At 39.2% G+C, this 18,151-nt stretch overlaps 1 protein-coding gene across 2 annotated transcripts in view; it reads left to right on the forward strand.

Moving 5' to 3' along the window:
• Nucleotides 1-18,120, forward strand: part of BRAF (B-Raf proto-oncogene, serine/threonine kinase) — an 87,957-nt gene extending 69,837 nt beyond the window's left edge. For both annotated transcript variants that reach the window (XM_040593903.1, XM_040593904.1), the window contains exons 17-19: nt 2,505-2,639; nt 3,524-3,677; nt 10,143-18,120. In XM_040593903.1, coding sequence (XP_040449837.1) covers nt 2,505-2,639; nt 3,524-3,677; nt 10,143-10,165 — 312 coding nt within the window. In that variant the 3' untranslated portion in view covers nt 10,166-18,120. The remainder of the gene's footprint in view (nt 1-2,504; nt 2,640-3,523; nt 3,678-10,142) is intronic.
• Nucleotides 18,121-18,151: the final 31 nt, after the last annotated feature.

Below are 18,151 nucleotides of genomic sequence, written 5' to 3' on the forward strand. Positions count from 1 at the left end.
CAATCATCTTGCTGAATGTTTTATATTCATTTCAGTCTTGAAAAATGCATGTGCTGTCTAATTGAATTTCAGGATATTGGCATTTATCAAGAGTATATGACTTTCCAGAATGTGTGAATCCTGTAAGAAGATCACTTAATTGTGAACAAATATTCCTTAAGTCTAATGATACCACACACTTGTATTACATCTCCACAGAATAGGCACATTTGCGAAGGCATATCTGATTTGTTATTTCTCTGTCTAGTCTGAAAAAAGTATCTATGCATCAAGATCTTTGGTGTAAACTATTCCATGTCTGGGCAGTGATATATTTATGTTGTTTCTGTGTCCACATCCCTTGTTTTTTCACTGTCAGTACTTGAGAATTGCAACCATAGCAACAGTTCATCTGTGAATGCCAGTTTATAAGGCTGCTTCCATATCTGTCAGAATACTTAATCCCAACTCATCAGATTTAGTGACTCTATTATTATTATTATTATTTTGAATTGGTTTCGCCTTATGAAATAAGGGAACTATCCAAAGTCCTGGCCAGATGGACGTGGCCTTCTAAAAGCAGTATTAAGGCATTGTTTTGGTTTTACCTTTTGAGATTTGAAAGATGAAGCCAGTCATGTGGGTGCTTACGACCGAGTGCTGAAACAAATTTTAAATTACAAGTGAAGCCAACATATAAAATGTGATATAATGTCTTTGAGTTTTGTCACTCCCAGTCTATTGTCTGAAAAGCTGTAAATATTGCTCACTCTGTTGGTGCATTTACATCAGCTGCTGTGAAGACAACCGAGATTCTTGGTGAACAAAGCATTGTGTTCTTGTTATACCTCAGAGTGTTTCTCTCATTTAACAGATTTTTCTAGACAGACTAGGTGTGTTCTTGTAGTGAAATTCTCTTTTCTCTGGTTGCAATAAAAGTTTAATCCCTGTATGGTTGTGAAGAGAGTATCAGAAACATAACCAATAATGAATTTTGAAAAATTTCAAGTTAAGTAGTGTAAATATTTGGAAAAGAGTAACTTTAGGTGATGGTAAGTCTCATTGCAGCATAGGTAAAGGACGGGGTAGACAAGTCTTTACTACGAAATGCAACTCTGGCACATGGGGATTTATAAAGAAACCATATGGGAGTTTTATACTCCTCCTTGATGCCAACACAGATGCAACCAAATTGGAAAGTTTAAAAAGGACAAGGATTGTGTTAGTATAAATAACATGTATAGCTTGCTTGAGATGTGGGGTTTTCTCTTGTTGGTTTTTTGTTTGGTCTTTTTTCCCAGTGTCAAGATATGAAATAGTTACATTTCATTAAATACAAGGTGTGATGCACCTGCTGGGTCAGTCTGAGTGTACAGAAGAGGTAGCGATTATCTGCTGCAGCATGAGTGGATCCTTGATCGGCTGGTTTGAAAGGGCTTTTTAGTGTCAGAGCAACTGCAGTACTCAAACCACATTGCATCTGACCTTGTTTGATTTAAAAAAAAATAATAAATTAATATACCCAAGAGAACATTAACCGTATCTGTTTTGCTTTCCTGCTTTCTATTAGTTTACTTTGTCTTATGGTTAAGTTTTATCCTTAGGTGAAACGTAAACTTTCCATGGTAAAGGAATTACTGTAAAAATACAAAGCCTGTCTGTTTCGTCTTCCGCAGAGGAGAGGCAGTTTCTCTTTTGTGTTTTTGGGGTTTTTTTCTGGGGGGTGGGGAAGGCTGTCAGATGTCAAGAATAAGCTTTTGTGGTGGTGAAGTATATGACAGAATTTATTCTCAAAAGGTAAGGGGTTTAATATCTGAAGTTACAGAATCATAGGAACATTTAGTTTGGAAAAGACCTTTCAGATCATCAAGTCCAGCTGTTAACCCAGGACTGCCAAGTCCAGCACTAAACCCTGTCTGTAAGCACTGCATCTGCATGTCTCTTAAATACCTCCGGGGTGGTGACTGCACCACCTCCCTGGGCAGCCTGTTCCAGTGCTTGACAGCCCTTTCAGTGAAGAAATTTTCCCTAATACCCGGTCTGAACCTCCCCTGGTGCAACTTGAGGCCGTAAGTCCGTGTGTTTCTTAAAATACCTTTCAGTATGAATTTGCTGTTGACTTTTAATATAAAACGCAATATTTATTTTTACAGAGTATTTATTTTCAGACGTTCTGTTCCTGCCACAGAGTTGCTTATTCTTGGTTTTGTAACAGTTTTTGACACCGAAGAACCGCTCCTTAGATGGTTATTGCTATAAATGGTAACCATTTACTAGTGTTCAAGCTGCACAGAAATATCTCTGAGGAGGAGGAGGAAAAATCTGATATTTTTTTTCTCTGTACTGAATAGGTTAGCAAGCATTAGTCTAAGAAACTTGGCAATTTCAATACCATATAATGTTTCCCGGTAGCAGAAAACTTGCTGCTGGGACTAAAATGGTCTAGCAAAATGTTAATCTTTTGTTACTTTTAGTTTTATGGAATCCTCATCTTCCCCTTTCATCTTTTTTCCTATTAAATAAAGATAATTTTTATGGTGGGACGAGGATACCTATCTCCAGACCTCAGCAAAGTACGGAGCAACTGTCCAAAAGCTATGAAGAGACTAATGGCAGAATGCTTAAAAAAGAAAAGAGATGAGAGACCCCTTTTTCCACAGGTGAGATATCTTCCTGTTCAGTTCTTAGTAGACTTTACAATTCAAATATTAAAAATAAAGATCAGTTATGAACTCACTGGCCAGTTCAAAATGTTTCTGATTAGTGCTATAGCATGACTTCATGAGAGTACTGTTTCAGCGCCTGGCTAGTGCTGTTTAATTAAAAATTGAAGGTTTTTTAAGTCTATTTTCAATTCAAAGCAGGTATTAAAATGACCTTTGTAGTTCAAAAAAAATCATGTGTTAGGGAACGTTTCAAACTGGGAGACAGTGAAATTTAATAATCGCAATTAGACACACAAACTTTAGAACTTGGTGTATGATCCAAATCTTTATACACCCTCCTTGCTCTCCCCCAGGCTTGACGAAGGGAAACTGATAGTTTTGTCACAACAACTTGATTTATCATGCCTGCTGAGGAAGGTTTGGGTTCTAAAAGCTTGGGGGTGACCTTTTTTTTTTTTGGTTTTGTTGTGAATGTAACCAAGCGTTTTCAAGGCGCTCCCCCTGCTGGCTCTGCGGTGGGCGGTGATAAGCGAACTGCTGCCAAAGCTGTCCATTTGCGGCGATGGTAGGTAGAGGTATAGGTACTAGTGCGTAAGCAAGGAGGCACATAAAAGGTAACTGTATGCATTATGCTTACAGAGGGAAATCGGTATGCCCTTTTAATCGGGAAAACGAGACAGTTTCTTCCCAAAATGTCCTTTTTAACTTTTTGAGGATGTGAACATCAGAGTGCAATGCAGTAATCTGTTTTTAAAAGTTTCTGTTTAAATATGTGCATAAATATTTTTCTGTAGTTAATTGATGGTTCTGCCTTTGATTTTGAGAGTGTTACAACTTTGCAACAACAAACGTGATCGCTTATTTTCTACCTGTTTTAGATTCTTGCCTCCATTGAGCTTCTGGCCCGGTCATTGCCAAAAATTCACCGCAGTGCATCTGAGCCCTCATTAAACCGGGCTGGCTTCCAGACAGAGGATTTTAGTCTATATGCTTGTGCTTCTCCAAAAACGCCTATCCAAGCAGGGGGATACGGTGGGTTTCCAGTACACTGAAAAGAAATGTGGAAGGATGTGCCTGTGTGTCGTGTGCTGGTGTGTTCCTGTGAGTCCAACACACATGTACGCTCTCAGTTCTTACTGGCTATGTCTTTAAGGTTTACTGAGGGAATGAAGACTCGCTTCCTAACACTGGGCTTTGAACGTCCCAAACATAAAGTCTGTGTTGGTAATGATTGTCATAGGAAAAGCTGGCACAAGAATTATAAGGTCACATAAGAGAAATGGGAAAGGTCACTTCAAAACAGGCAAAAAGAAAAAATCTTCTTAAGGTCGTCGGGTGTCATTTTCATTTGCCTGTGTCATTTTTGCCTAGTTTAATGTTTGTAGTTAGTTACTCAGGATTGAATTTGATTTTAGTCTACTTAAAATATGGTGGGTGTTTTTTTATTTCAGTTGAAGTCATTATATTTGAGCAATAGGTTTTAGATTCCTCAGTTAGTAATGCTATTCGTATGTGGGAAACAATTGGAAAAATAAACTTAGTTTCAAGGCTGAACACAGTCAAAACTTCTTGTGGTCAGCAGAAGTGAACAGATACAACACAGAATCCAAAGAAAGATCTTAGTGATGTGTGTCTCATTTTGAATGCTGAAGTTTAAAATAGTGCTGTTTAGAGAACATGTCTTCCTGCAGAGGAGTGGTAGTACGGGTTTTGTTTGGGGTTTGTTGTTTTTTTACTTTCTATTTTTCCTTGAATACTCTGATCTGCTATAGTTTAGACCATCTCAAAATGTTATATTACATATGGAATTCTGAACCTGCTTTTGCTGAACTTCAAGAATATAACTGGTAACGGTGCCTGTATCCTTCAATTAGCATGGATTTAAAAATTAAAACCAACATTTTAAATCCCAAGCATAACCAAATGCTTTAAGGGAAAAAGGCTATTAACACCCATAATAGGAAAAGAGGATTTGAAAAAGCAGTTGTTTTCATGGAAATCAGTATTACACCATGAATTCTGTTAGATGAAAGATTTTAATTACTTCAATATTGTTAGGAATACTCCTGAACATGCTTCTGTTCAGTGACGCATTGGTTTTGTACTTCACAAAAAATGCTGCTAGTTTGACTAAAAGTGAATCACTTGACTAGATATCTAGCTAAGAAAGTTAGACACCTTACCAAGATCCTGTCAGCTCACTTTTAAAGATTCTGTTTTTCTCAGGAGCATTCCTCTGGAACAGGTGAAACATAGTGGTTCAGGTTATATCAGTCTTTGATGTCAGATATAAAAACAACGTTATTATTGACTGTGTTCTTGCAGGTTTTTTTTAGTTAGTTATGTGGTTTTGTTTGTTTTAAACTGCTAAGCTATTAATTTTCACAGATTCTTCTGTATCAGAAGCAAGCTATTGCTGCTCTTGTTAGGACTTCAATGGCCAGGAGTGTTCTTAATGGCTTCTGATTTACATGCTTACAGAGACGTTTGCATGTTGCTAGCAATAGGTTTTTGAAGTAGATCAGGAATTCAAGGTTTTCTTTTCTGTTGTCTGGCATCTGAGCCTTTTGAAGCAGAAAGTGGAGTTAGAGAACTTGAAGAGATATAGGCAAGAGAAGATTTCTGCATTTTCTGCCCAGATTCTAGGGGTCTTTTTAGTGTCTGCTGTTGGAACAGTTTGGGAATTAACTTTTCTCATTTTGTTAGTCAAGAAAATTCAGCTGTTGAAATCTATCTCTATGGAAATAGTTATGGAGAATGGAAGTTGTTATTGTTCTAGAAAATCTGTTTCCCATCTTTCTGATAGCTTCACCTCATTTTGGCAGGCTTATCTGAAAATGAAAACAGGTTTTAATTTTTTTTCCTCTCTTACCAACTTTTTTTTAATTATTATTCTGGACAGTGAAGAGGAATGCTTCTTAAGCTTTGGGGTGTGGTATCCAGTACAGGCTACAATGCCCCTGTCAGTAAGAGCAAGATGATGATGCTGGGTCTCCTGCAGAATCTAGATGTAACGTGGCATCCCACACACAAAAGGCTTATCCACCTGAGGAGTTACGGAGAGTGCAGAACCATCATCACTGCCCTGCCCAGGCTTACTCTTTTTCAGGAACTGCCAGATCAGTTCAAACAAGTTATTCCTTAGAATAGTGTTATCCTCCTTGTTGAGAGTGTTCTTCTGTGCTATAGGAACTGCAGTGATGGGGGGAAAAAATGCTGCCATCCTCAGACACAGCAGCCCTGTTTCCTGCTGGATGGTCAGTGTGTTAAACTTCTTCCTGTGTCACCTGTTTGTAAACATCAAGCACGGTTTGGGATCCATGGCCAGGATGTGATCTTAGCATCTCACTAAGCATTTTATGAAGCCTAAAAGAAGGCTGGATTTTGTGGATCATTAACCTCTGTCATAAATGTATTTAGGGGTTTAACTTCTGTAGTTTGTAATTGTGGCTTCAGTGAGATTTGGGAACGTATGTAGGATGAAGATGCCTAAATACACCTGTGGATTTGGGTCTGTTCTCAAAGATGCCACTTGACTATATGGTTTAGAAACAGATGCCTGTTGGTCCTGAAAACAGGTCTGTAGGATTGCAGGCTTTTCTGCAGTGGTAGTTTATAAAACTATGTGAGATTCTTCTTTTTCTTTACTTCCCTGCATCTCAGTATAGAAACAAAATCTATCTCAGTACCTTTTAGAAGGACTAGATCCTCCTAAACACTGCTGTGTTCTTCCAAGGATACTAATGATCCACATCAGTGTATGTTCCAGATTTTTACTTAGCTGGTGGATGGTATCCATACTAAAAGCTCAGCGCAAGATCCAGCTGCGGTTTTGTCACATTTTTCTGTGTCTGTGAATGTAATCCAGGCAAAGTGTTGGAATTTGGATTTTCCCTCTGATAAGTCCATTACACTCTACTTCAGTAGACAAGGCTGGCATGGACCTGGAAGGGAACCATTCTTCCCCTTATGATTCTTCTGAGAAATGTGGCATCTACCCCAGGATAAGAAGTACAGTTAAGGTGTTGTGTATATGCCTTAGTAACCTCATGAATCCAGGTAACTTGGAAATTTGTGAGAGTAGAGATCGGTAACTGTCTTAAATCTTTCCAGCAATCAGGGGCAGTAGGTTCGCTCAGAACATGCCCCTATAATATATTATTTGGACACATCGTGAAAGAATTTGATCATCTTTTTAGTACAGATTTTTTGAAAGTATGTATTTAAAATAGTTTCCACTTGCTTTGCACATGACGAGCATGAAAAGACTCTAGTAGCTAACTGGAAAGGGTTCTTTAAGAAGTGTACATTTTCAAATGCTGTCCATCCTTTGGAAAGGAATTTGTTACCAGTCAAAACAAGTATCTGAAGTTCTGCTTGGTAAAAAGCACATCAGCCGTCTGGCCCACAATTAATAAAAATGTATTGCTTTTTTTTCACGTAGCAAATTGCTAAGTATGTGGTTTCATAGCTTTATGGTAAGCTGACCTCATTTGGAGCATCCATGGCTCAGTGCCTTACCCTTGTACTGGCAGATGGTCTCCAATTTCACAAGTCCGTACGGCACAGTTGAGTGGATCCCCCCCCACCATTAACGGAGCAGCTCTCCAAAAACTGGTTGGAAAACTTTCCTTGCCCACCAGCTTGAGCTAGCATTTGCTAGGTCAGCTGCTTGAGCCATCTTGCCTCAGGGCCAGATAGTGCCTGTGTGGCACAACAGACAGGTCATTGCTCTGCAGCTCGGGTCAGGAGGGAGAGTGGGACTGCAGTAGTCCCAGTTTAGATTAGGATTGGCCGTTACAGAACTATGTCCAAAGACTTAGCAGGGCAGAATCGGTATGATCCTCTTCCTGCAGGGCAGAGCATCATGGGTGATGTTCCTGAAACAGTCTTCATTTTGTGCATTTATTGCTCTCAGACAAGACCTTCCTGTCCTGCTAGCAAACGGTGAATACACAGTTCAGGTTATTTCATTGATCTGTATACATCTAAGCCTCGTGAAGAGATTGCCTGTGTTCTCTTTTCCTCTCCTGTAGGTGAGGTTTCTTTCAGAAGATGAAAGAACTAGGTACAGGTTCAGAATAGAAAGGGGTGACCTAAAGCGTTTTAGCTGCTGCTCAGGAAGTCCTGTTGACACGTAGCAGGACGGGAGATGCCTGTATGTGGATAGGGATAGCCGCCTGCGTTCCTCATCGAGGGAAAGCTGTTACTGGTGACTGCATTTCATACATGCTCAACTGACATAATCTCATTATTGGGTGAACATGTTACCTGTTTGGGTCGCCTGTTGATTTGAGATCAGATTAGCACCTGAATTTTGAAAGGGAAGATTTAGCATTAGCTTGTCAAAGAAAATGTCTTTGCTAAGGTTTTATTTAAATGGCAGAAAAGTCTGAAAATCACCTTTTTACAGCTACCATTCTATCTGAAATGCTTCTTGACTTCTGATCCTGTTTTTCCATTGCCTTTTCCCAATTAATGGTTCATCTTTTATCTTCTGAAATCCCTGTACAACTATTAAAAGCTGAATTATTACCAGAAATGGGCAGAAGGACAAGATGAGTAATGAAAGAACCATGTCTTGTTTATAAATTGATCTTTAATCAGCAGTTTAGGAAGGCAGACTGAAAAATAAATTAAGCAGAGCATGTTTTGAAAGTGCAGCTAAGCATGAATGTCATTCTTATAAATTAGCCTCACAGGCAATACTTGCTTACTTTTTTTGTCTTTCTCTTAAAAATATTTTTTTAAAAAGGCATGTTTCTAGAAGATACTGTGAAGAGAGTTGGGAGATCAGTGAAAGTCAGAGAGAAGCAAGAAAAATTATAAAGTATTTTGGAGCAAGGGTTTTATCTGTTGGTAGAACTAGTAAACCAGACAATTAGATCCATCATGAAATTTTTACTCTTTTGTTGTTACAACTTAAACCTACCACCACAGTCTATCAAGACACACAGAGCTTGAGGAATGTCACAGCCCCCTGTGCCAGCCGCCCTTACTTTTAGACCTTGGGTGTACTTCCTTCTCATTTCCTATGATGCATAGAGACCTCTGCTCTCTCCCTCCTTTCAAGTGCCCTTAGATCAGCCGTATCAGCTGTTCCTACCAGGCAGGTCCTGTAGATGCCTTTTCTTCCCCCTCTTCATGCAGACTGTTGATCATTCTTCTTGGTTCTCTTCTTCATAGAGCAAGACATTCCATGGAATTAATGCTGTCGGCCTAAAATTCTGTTTGCAGGGTTGTTTCTCATTTGTTTCCAATATTTGGAATAGGAATCTTAAGAAAAACAAAAGCCAACAAAACACTCACTCTTGAAAGGATGGAAGGACACCAAGATAGCAGAGCAGTTGTTTGGATGTAATGGCATTCAGCACACCTCTGTTGAACAGAACAAAGGGTCTCTTATGCCTGCTTATCAGTCCTTCATTATTAGGAGAGCTCTGAGGGGTGCTGTCAAGAAAGGGGCATAAACTAACCCAAAATTCATGTGAAACCCAACACAGGGAAGTTATATGTACGTTTCTTTTTTTCCTCTTTCTCCTGAGTCGTTTTGGTCAAGGATAGTTCGACACCCCTCCCTAAAAATCCTATAGAATACAACTTCTTTGTGGATGGCAGGGATATTTTTTGGCTGAAGTATAAGGTTAAAAGAATGAATATCTTAGATTCAGCTTCTATTTGGTGTTCTGGCAAACTTCGTAAGACTTTGGACAGCTGTTTTACTCTATACCATAGTTTCATCATCTCTGAAATGGGACTACCAGTCCATCTCATGGCATGCTGACACTAAATGTAGAATTTCAGGAGATCGTTGCATGTGAAAGCAATGCATAGAATTATTGGTTATTTCATAATTGTGAAGGAAGCATGGGGTTGCTTTATTTGTTGTGCTCCCTATTAGCAAGGCCTGATTTCTGCTCTGGGAGTGAATAGACAATCTCACCATTCTTATTTTTCCACAGTAGGTTGTTATGTTGGTCTCTAAACCAGATCCTGGCAGGTATTTTTAGTACTGATTTAATATTCATGCACTTTACTGTATATAGTCTTCAACGGTTAACGGGTGTGTCAAATAGTTCTTTGTCATTAAACCAGTTTTACACCAGAATAGAAATCAGATTGCAGTCTGATGCATTTATTACACTTGTTGCTTTTCAGGAGGATATATGTGCAATAAGGAGTTTAAAGTGAAATTAAACTGATACATTTTATTTTCAAATGCATGATGAATTAGACTTTGCTTGAACTTTTCAGACCTTTGTCTTGGGAAGAATGGGTACAGCTTGCTTGCAAGAAATTCTTTTTCAGTAAAAAAATATGCTGGGTCTGTATTCAGTGATCTCTCACTGTGTATTCTTTTATGCTTTAATTTTAACAGTTTGCATTTTTTAACATCTTTTACATTCAACCTAATGTTCAGCTAGTCTGGAGAAAATCTCTGACCATTTAGTGACTGAAATTACCTTTTTAAACCAAGCTCTTGTCCTCCCTCTACAGGAGAATTTGCAGCGTTCAAGTAGCCACAGCACCATGGCAGCACCCACTCTGTTATTTAAGTCTTGTGTTCCTACAGTTTCTTAACATCAAAACTCTATTCTGCTCTGCAAAACCTAAAGTAATTTAGAAAAAGATACCCATAAGCTTAAAAGTGGAGCAGAATGGAACTGCCAGTCCAACACAATGGGAAAAAGTACCTTTTTGGGAACCAGAATCCTCTGCTGCCAGTGTTTCTCCTTCAACACAAACTACCACGTGCATTCGGAGACCCGCAGTGGCTGCCTGTGCCGTTGGCATCATTCCCAGGAGAGAGGAGAGGGCCCTCGTGGTTTGACTGTGGTGCTCGGGCATAAGGGGATGGAACTGCTGCTGCAACTTAAGAGACTTGCTTTGGATGGTCTGCCGGTCGGCTTTCTCCCTCTAACAACGTACCATCAGAGGCTGAAAATCTGATGAGTGCTAATATAAAAGAATCATGCTCCGTTCTGATCTTTTTTTTTTCCTGGTGTACTCACTGATTTATGGACAATGCAGTATCCCCTTTTCACTGTATTACAATGTCAAACACCTAAATCTGTCTATATTATTGGGGTTTATGCCAGTAAAATTAAAAGTGTGGGGTCATGGGAGCTGTAGAAGATGTTACTCTAAAGGCAAAGAGGTTAATCTGAAGGAAAAGGGGATGCTGCTGCACCTTTTTTCAGATTTTCTTTATTACTACTTCAAAAAACAAACCACCACCAACCTTAACCTTTTTCCTTTTCCAGTATTTTCTTGGTGTGTGCATATAAAACATCTTTAGAAGGATTAGGTCGATCCCTCTTTTGTTGGTCCAGCAACAAACTGAAGTTGAAAAAAAAAAAAAGTAGCAAGATTGTCCTCTTTTATTTTTTCTTTTGTATCATACGATACAATGTATTTATCAAAGATGCTACCACAGCATCTGAAGTCTGTAGAAGAATCGCTGATACAGACTGTGAATGGTGTATGTACCTACTTTAAAAGTTTTATTTTAAATGAGGGTGCAGGTTAATGCCAGGTACCTTACCAATATGTAATGTTTTCATAAATGGGGAAAAAAGTTCTCAGGTTGAATTGAATACAAATACAAAACCCCCTAGAATTAGACATTCCGAAAATTATGTTTTGGTACTTTCAAGAGGTTTTTTTAAAGGATTTTTATCCTGCTAATTAAACGTCCTCTGATAAGTGTGTGTGTAAATGTGGAGCATCTTGTCCTAATGGCAAGTTGTTAGATCAAAACAAAACGGTACTTGCTGGATCCACGCTGACTACTTCTCCTCTCGTTGCTTTCGTCCCTGTCATCTCTTCCCTTCCATTTGTCTTTCTCTTTTGTACACTTTGCAAACTAGGATGAAGGTGGCGGTATCTCCATTAGAATGCTTTGTTTTCCTGTCCTCCAATCCTGGTTTTCAAATGGTTGGTAGCTTTTTGACAAGTTACCCAGTCAGGGAAAAAACAACTCAAAGTTCTGCACATCGTTTACCTCTAGTAGAGTATCTTGTGATGTGATCTGTTTGCAGAGTTCTCTGGTATGTGGTATTACATGTAAATTATTTGTACAGAGGCAAGTCAGACCACATTAGAAAGAGATTCAAGCTCAGACGTTTTCAGAATTTGATTCCTGTCTGCCCTGTACCACTCCAGGTGAGGCAGGAGAAATTGCCCCCCTCTAGCAGGGAGGTTCTTGCTGGGGGCAGGTGGGGGGGTGTTACAAAAAATCATAGCAAATAAATGAAGGAGTTAAATGTGTGTGAATGTGGTGTCTGTGCTAAACATGGATGTATTGGGTGAGGATACTGTCCTTCCCTCCCTAGGAGAATCGGACTGTTCCTGTCTGTGGAAGGTTGTTCCCAGGTGAAGGGAGAAATGCACATTGGTAGTGGAACGTGCTTTTAAAACCCTGGAGTTCTGCGGTGTTGCTGGTAGTCTGTTTTGTTTGTCAGTAAATATTTACTGGGGTTATAGGGACCGGACTAATCTGAAGTGGGAATTATAACTGAAATACTGTGTATTCCGTATTAATTCCACAAACATTAGCAAGACAGCAATAGCAAATGACTTAATAGTCACTACAAAAATGAAGTGATTCATGTTGGTACATGAATAGAATTGATTTTGTGTACAGGATGCGTTTAAAAACAAAACAAAAAAAGAAAGCACAATTATTTTTTTTCTTGTCTGCTGTGGGTCTTCAGATGCTGTAAGGTTTTTTTCCTTATTGACATTGGCAGGAATTTAAATAGTAGCAATAGCCACTTTCCAGTGTGGAGAAGCTGATGAGCGAGCGGTGGTGTGCAGACCAGTGAAATCCAGTGCTCCCTGGTGACCATCTGTGGCCAATACCACAGTACCCAGGAGGTGGAAGGAGCCTGGGGCTACTGGGGTCAGCAGGCAGGTGAGAGCATTTACAGATACAGGCTCCCAGAGGGTGAAGTCGTCACTGCTCATTCTCCTTTCACCCCACGCATTGCTCCAGCCCCTGTATGAGGTGTGGCCTCATTTGTACGTATTGGGCATACTGGAAATTAGTGTTCTCTCAAAAGAAACTGTTACTGGAGCAAGTATGTACAGGTGGTTCATTTGTTTCACAGAGCTTGTTAAAAGCCCTAGTTTCCTTCCACAGGGTTATGCTGGCAGAAGGTTATCTGCTAAAATATAACTGATTGGAATTTCATTCTGTCTTTGCTTAAAATGAACTTATTTTTGTGAAGATTCATTACCCATTAGTCTACAATATGCTTCTTGAGCCCATAGGAAAAGCACAAGGAAAATTGCTATCCTTGTCCATGCAAAGCACTTTATAAGTAACACATGATCTCTGGGTTGTTGTTTTTTGGGTTTGGTTTTTTTTTTTTTGTATTGGGGTTGGTTTGTTTGTAGTTTTGTTTTTCTGTTTTGTGGGGTTTTTTTTTTCCCTGAGGAATGTGCAAGTTGTTTGGCTGCTGTTTAGAGAAGTCCTTTCAGGATGCATTTCTACTGGTTTTCATGTACGTTTGTTTCCCTCCAGCTAGCTGTAGTAATGTGTGTTTGTCCGTAAGAGGTCCCACGTAATACTCATGGCAAAACTTGGAAGAAATTTGCTTTGTAAATAATTAGGATTATTTTTTAATTTTTTTAAAAATCTTTTCCTTCAGGAGTTTTTCTGGATGTCTTGCATGCCATCAGAACCAGTCCTAAAGGTTCCCTGTAGCTGTTTAGTGAATGGGGAGATAAGAGTAGGCAAGAACTGAGTGCCCTGTGTAGCAGTGCGATGAAGGAGGTAAACTGAAATGATTTCTAAAGCGTCTCTGTGGTGTCCCAACCACAAGCACATACCACACTATGGAAATATTAGTACGTATTTTTGTGTGTGCATGTTGGGGCAAGCACCTAGACAGCCATACTGCTTTTGGCTCTACAGTGTCTAGTATCTAATAATTACTTGCAAAAATACCAGTATCCAATCCCAGCTATTCATGTCTGTATGAACCACATGTACACCTTCCCCTCTGCCTTTCATTTTCCATCCAGTTAGAGCCCTGTTCCCCTTGTTACATCTTCCCTGTCAGTATGTGATTGTTTCCTGCAGCGTATTTGCTGGAACTGGAACGTTGTAGTGGAGCTTAAACCAAATACTACGAGTATAGAGGCCTGGTTATTTTGAAAGTAATTTATGTGTGAATTAAGTCCTACATGGCCCCAGATACAATTACCCAGTCATTTCTTTTTTGTGAAACTCATGCAGGTCATTAAATGAATCCACTTCTGCTTTTTATGCTTACCTAAAATCATTTTTTCTTGCACTTGAGTGGTCTAGTAGCTGATGATGCACACTGATTGAGGCCAAATACAGCCATCTTATCATAGCCACTCAACATCGCTTAGATTAGTATGTGATCATTAGAGGCAGAATTTGGCTTTTGTGACATAAAATCAGTGAAATGGTGACTGTTGATAAATACCACATCTGTCCACAAATGCCCAAATCAGGAGAAAAAAAAGACATCGAAGATCATGCGTAGGTAGGTTTGCTTCTGTGTTTGCCTGGTCGTATAAATGCATCCAGCATTGTACAGAACATTTGGGGAAGCCAGATCCTCAGAAACCTCGCGAACAAGTTCAAGTGGAAGTTTTGATGGCTGGAGGGGCTAAATTTAGGGAAGAAGCATGTAGACATTTCACAGTTTTGCAGCCTATAGATTTCACTCCCTTCTTGACTGTGAGTGCAGCATGTGTAGCACAAACTATTCATAGTACTGTAGACAACGTGTCTTCTGTCTGTTGAAAAAAGTATCACCGGTAGCACAATTTGACAGGCAAAGCTTCTAGGTACAGTCAAGTTCAGTTAAAAAGCAGGTGCATGAGTGGACTGTTAATGGCATCACTTTGAAGGTGCTGGATTTTTCTGTTTTTTCTGTTACGCATTTTACATAGAAGTTTATGAAACAAATTATCTGTTTACTGTAGCCTTGTTAATATGCATTTGCACTTCATTTTTGTTTTGGCATGCATTTTAAGTATCTTTCTCCATTGCTTCATTTATGTCTTACCTAGTCAATAAAATTACCGGAAGAGCAGAGCAGAGTAAAGCTGTTAGGACTGTTTCTTAGCATTTTAAGTTTCATGGATGCTAACACAGAAGTTACTAAGTCAGCACCATGACAGCAGCATATAACTACGAAACTCTGGAAGGAGGAAACTTTAAAAAATGCAGAATTAGAGTATACTGAGAACAAATTATGATGAAAACTAGCATTATCTCTTTTCTTTAGAAAAGCGAGCTACCAAGACACTGTTAAATGGTTTACATAGGGATCCCCCAAAACAATTTTTGCAGTTTGCCAAATGATCATGTGCCTTCACAACCTTAAGAAGTACAACAGAATGTAAACCAGGTGCTTCGTAACTAGAACAGTGGCTTTGGTTTACTTCTGATGCAGTAGTTTTGTATATAGCTATTACTGTAGATAGGTAGTTTTGGAGCTGATAAACTTCTGTAAAGGAGCAAGGAGGGCAGAGAGCATTTCCCAAAATACCTGTTAACCATTTCAAAGCTAGGAATTGAAGGATACCTAATTAAGTTACAGTAAACCTGCTGCTTGAAATCTGCTCTATCAAAAGTTAAATGAGGTTAATTTACTTTAAAAATAAATAATCTCTCCTCCCCCTTGCGAGACACAAAGATCTTGTTAAAGAAAGGTAATGGAAAGTTCCGAAGAGGCCCAAAGTTACACTGTCACAGCATCTTGGAATGAGATGGTAGATGAAAAACAACAGCTAGATGAGGAGAAATTGATGGCGAGTACTCATGTAATGAAAGTCCATATATACCAGACCATACAATTAATTCCCTGGCCCAGAAACTGCAATTGATTTTGTTTTCTGGAATATCAGCAGGTTTCCTCAGTTCTTCCTGGGGCCTCTTGCAGCTGTAATTCAGTGATTGCATACTGTATTGCACATCAGCTGTGGGAGATGGTAGGTGTCTTGTCAGCTGAGGGACAACCAGTCTGTTTGAATTTGTTCAGATTTCAAACCGGTTACACAGACTTCTGGCAGTACCTATGTACCAGTGTCATATTTAATCTACTTGTCCATAAAGGACAAAATAATGGGTTTTGATATTAGTGCTTTTTCAGATCTTTTCCTTTTCTTCTTTGGGGCAAGACTTTGGACATAATTGTAAATCATAAAGTTATGTCTAAATGCACAATTCATATGAAATATCAGACCAATTTTAAGTTGGTTTTGTTCCTTTTAGAAAGTAAAGTGTAAAAACGTGTTACGAATGTTCCAGGAACTATCTGGAATCCTTCTACCTACCCCAAATTCTGCACTAAAAGTACATGTGAGAAGATCGTATTTTGTCCTTTTTTTTTTTTTTTTTTTTTTTTTTTTTTTTTTTTTTTTTTTTAAATCACAAGGAAACTGTTTCCCTAAGAGAAGGGAGCTGATGGGAGGGTTTAGAAACTTCTAAACTACCTAGGTATTTGCTTCATAGCATCACAGCAGCAGCGTGTTCAGCTCATCCAGCTCCTTAAGAGCCAACAGTGGCCTGTCAGGTCATTTTGTCTAGTTTGTCACCTTTGCAGCAGCTCTACTTTAGAATAAGCCTTGTGTGACATTTACTTTTGAGCAAGTAAACCACAAAAAATAACTGTTTTCTTTTTTGTTCAGGTTGGGAAAATGGTTGGGTTTTGTTTTGATAAATGTCATTCTGTGTTGCATTTCTGTATTCACCCTAGTTGAAAAGAAAGTCTGTCTGTGTGTTTGGGAGTTCAGTGGAATGTTAGGAGAAGAAATGAATCGCACCATCTGGGCGTGGATGTTGGGTCTAGGGGGCAAAATGGACCAAACTTGGGTGTTGGGTTATTTGGGATCAGTGGGGGTTCTGAGGGCATAATTTAAATTAACTCTGTCTAAAATCAAATGTAAGTGCAATAAATGTGCTTTTTTATTCAAAGCTGTGAACCTTTAGGGGAAAAAAAAAAAAAACAACAAAAAAAATGCACATCATTCCTTCATGAGCCTTGTGTCCTACCTGCCTCCCCTTCTTGCCCTGCCCTCCCCCCCACTTCTCCTCAACTGACAGAAACCTGACAGCGGCCAATTTGCATGTGTTGGCAACCCAAATTAATGTTGCTTTTCTTCTGATCTCATTTGTTGGGACTGGGGAAAGTCCTGCCCGCTACTTCTTGCCACCCTTGAAAACCCTTTGGGATCCAGTGCTGACCTGTGCCACTAGAGCAGGGTCTGTTTGGGACCAGCTGCAAGTGCAGTGTCCCTCCTGGCCCTTTGACCGGCAGTTCTAACTTCATTTCAGGTGTGGTGCTGGTCCCCAGGGCTGGGCAGGTGACTTTATTCTTCAGCAATTGCAAAAGTAATCAGTCATCAGCTGTCTGATTGGATCCCTTTGCCCCTTTGTCAAAACACACATGCAGGCTGGCCGCTGTTGCCTTCTGCGACTGCCTTGTTTTGAAGGAGCAGGTCTATGTGTTTGTAATCTGTCGTGCATGACTTGCACTGTCTGTCTTACTTGAGCACAGGCTGCTTTTCCTAGATTAGGAAAGGTGCACTGGTTTCTTGGGGGGGTTCCACAAGAGGCACAAGGCATACGTTTCATTGAAAAGCGATGGAAGGTGTAGCACTCAGTACTTGGAGCCTATGGGGGAGTGAGAGAGGACTGGCTTGTTTAAAGTTTATAGATGCACACATCTATATCCTTTAAACTTTATTATTTTTATATATAGTCAAGACAATGGCATTACCTCATAGTACAGAGGCTTGTTTATGAGAAGCAAAGTATCTAGTAAGGAGAAGAAAGGGAAATTTATATACAGATTTGATTTCTTTTGTTTGTTCCTTAGTGCAATGAAATGTATGTCCCACCAATTTAAACTCTGTGCTAACACATTCCTTTTCAGCTGTGTATTTTTTTTGACCACCAGAGGTTTGCAAGGGGCTTATGACTGCAAAGTAGAAGGTTCAGTCTGCTTACTTAAAAAAAAAAACCAACCAATTGGGTTAGTAAGTTTCCATAGCTGCTTTTTAAAATCTGCAATGGAGTAATTGTTTTGAAACTTGTATTTATTTTTTCAGTTCGTAACAAAATGTTTATTTTCAGTTTCCTGTTACATAGGTCATGGCAACTCCCCTTCTTTCCTTCTCAAGTTTCCCTTGTAATTGCCAATACAAATTTTCTTGTTTGTTCCTTTCCCCTTTACTTTTGTTCTCCCTTCATTTGTACTTTGGAGTTTTTCTCATGTAAATTTGTACAATGGGAAATATTGTCCAGTTTGGTTAGAGAGCATGGAGACTTAAAACATATTAAAATTTGATAGCTGAATTCAGATTGAAGAAAACTATTTCTGTGTAAAGTTATTTAAAGAACTCTGTATTATAAAAAAGGCAAAAAGTTCTATGTACTTGATGTGAATACGAGAATACTGCTATAATAAAGATTGATGCATGGAAAGGTCTGAAGGATATTGTTTATCACTTAATTC

The sequence above is a fragment of the Falco naumanni genome, chromosome 5 (genome assembly GCF_017639655.2).
Source record: "Falco naumanni isolate bFalNau1 chromosome 5, bFalNau1.pat, whole genome shotgun sequence".
NCBI classification, from domain to species: domain Eukaryota; kingdom Metazoa; phylum Chordata; class Aves; order Falconiformes; family Falconidae; genus Falco; species Falco naumanni.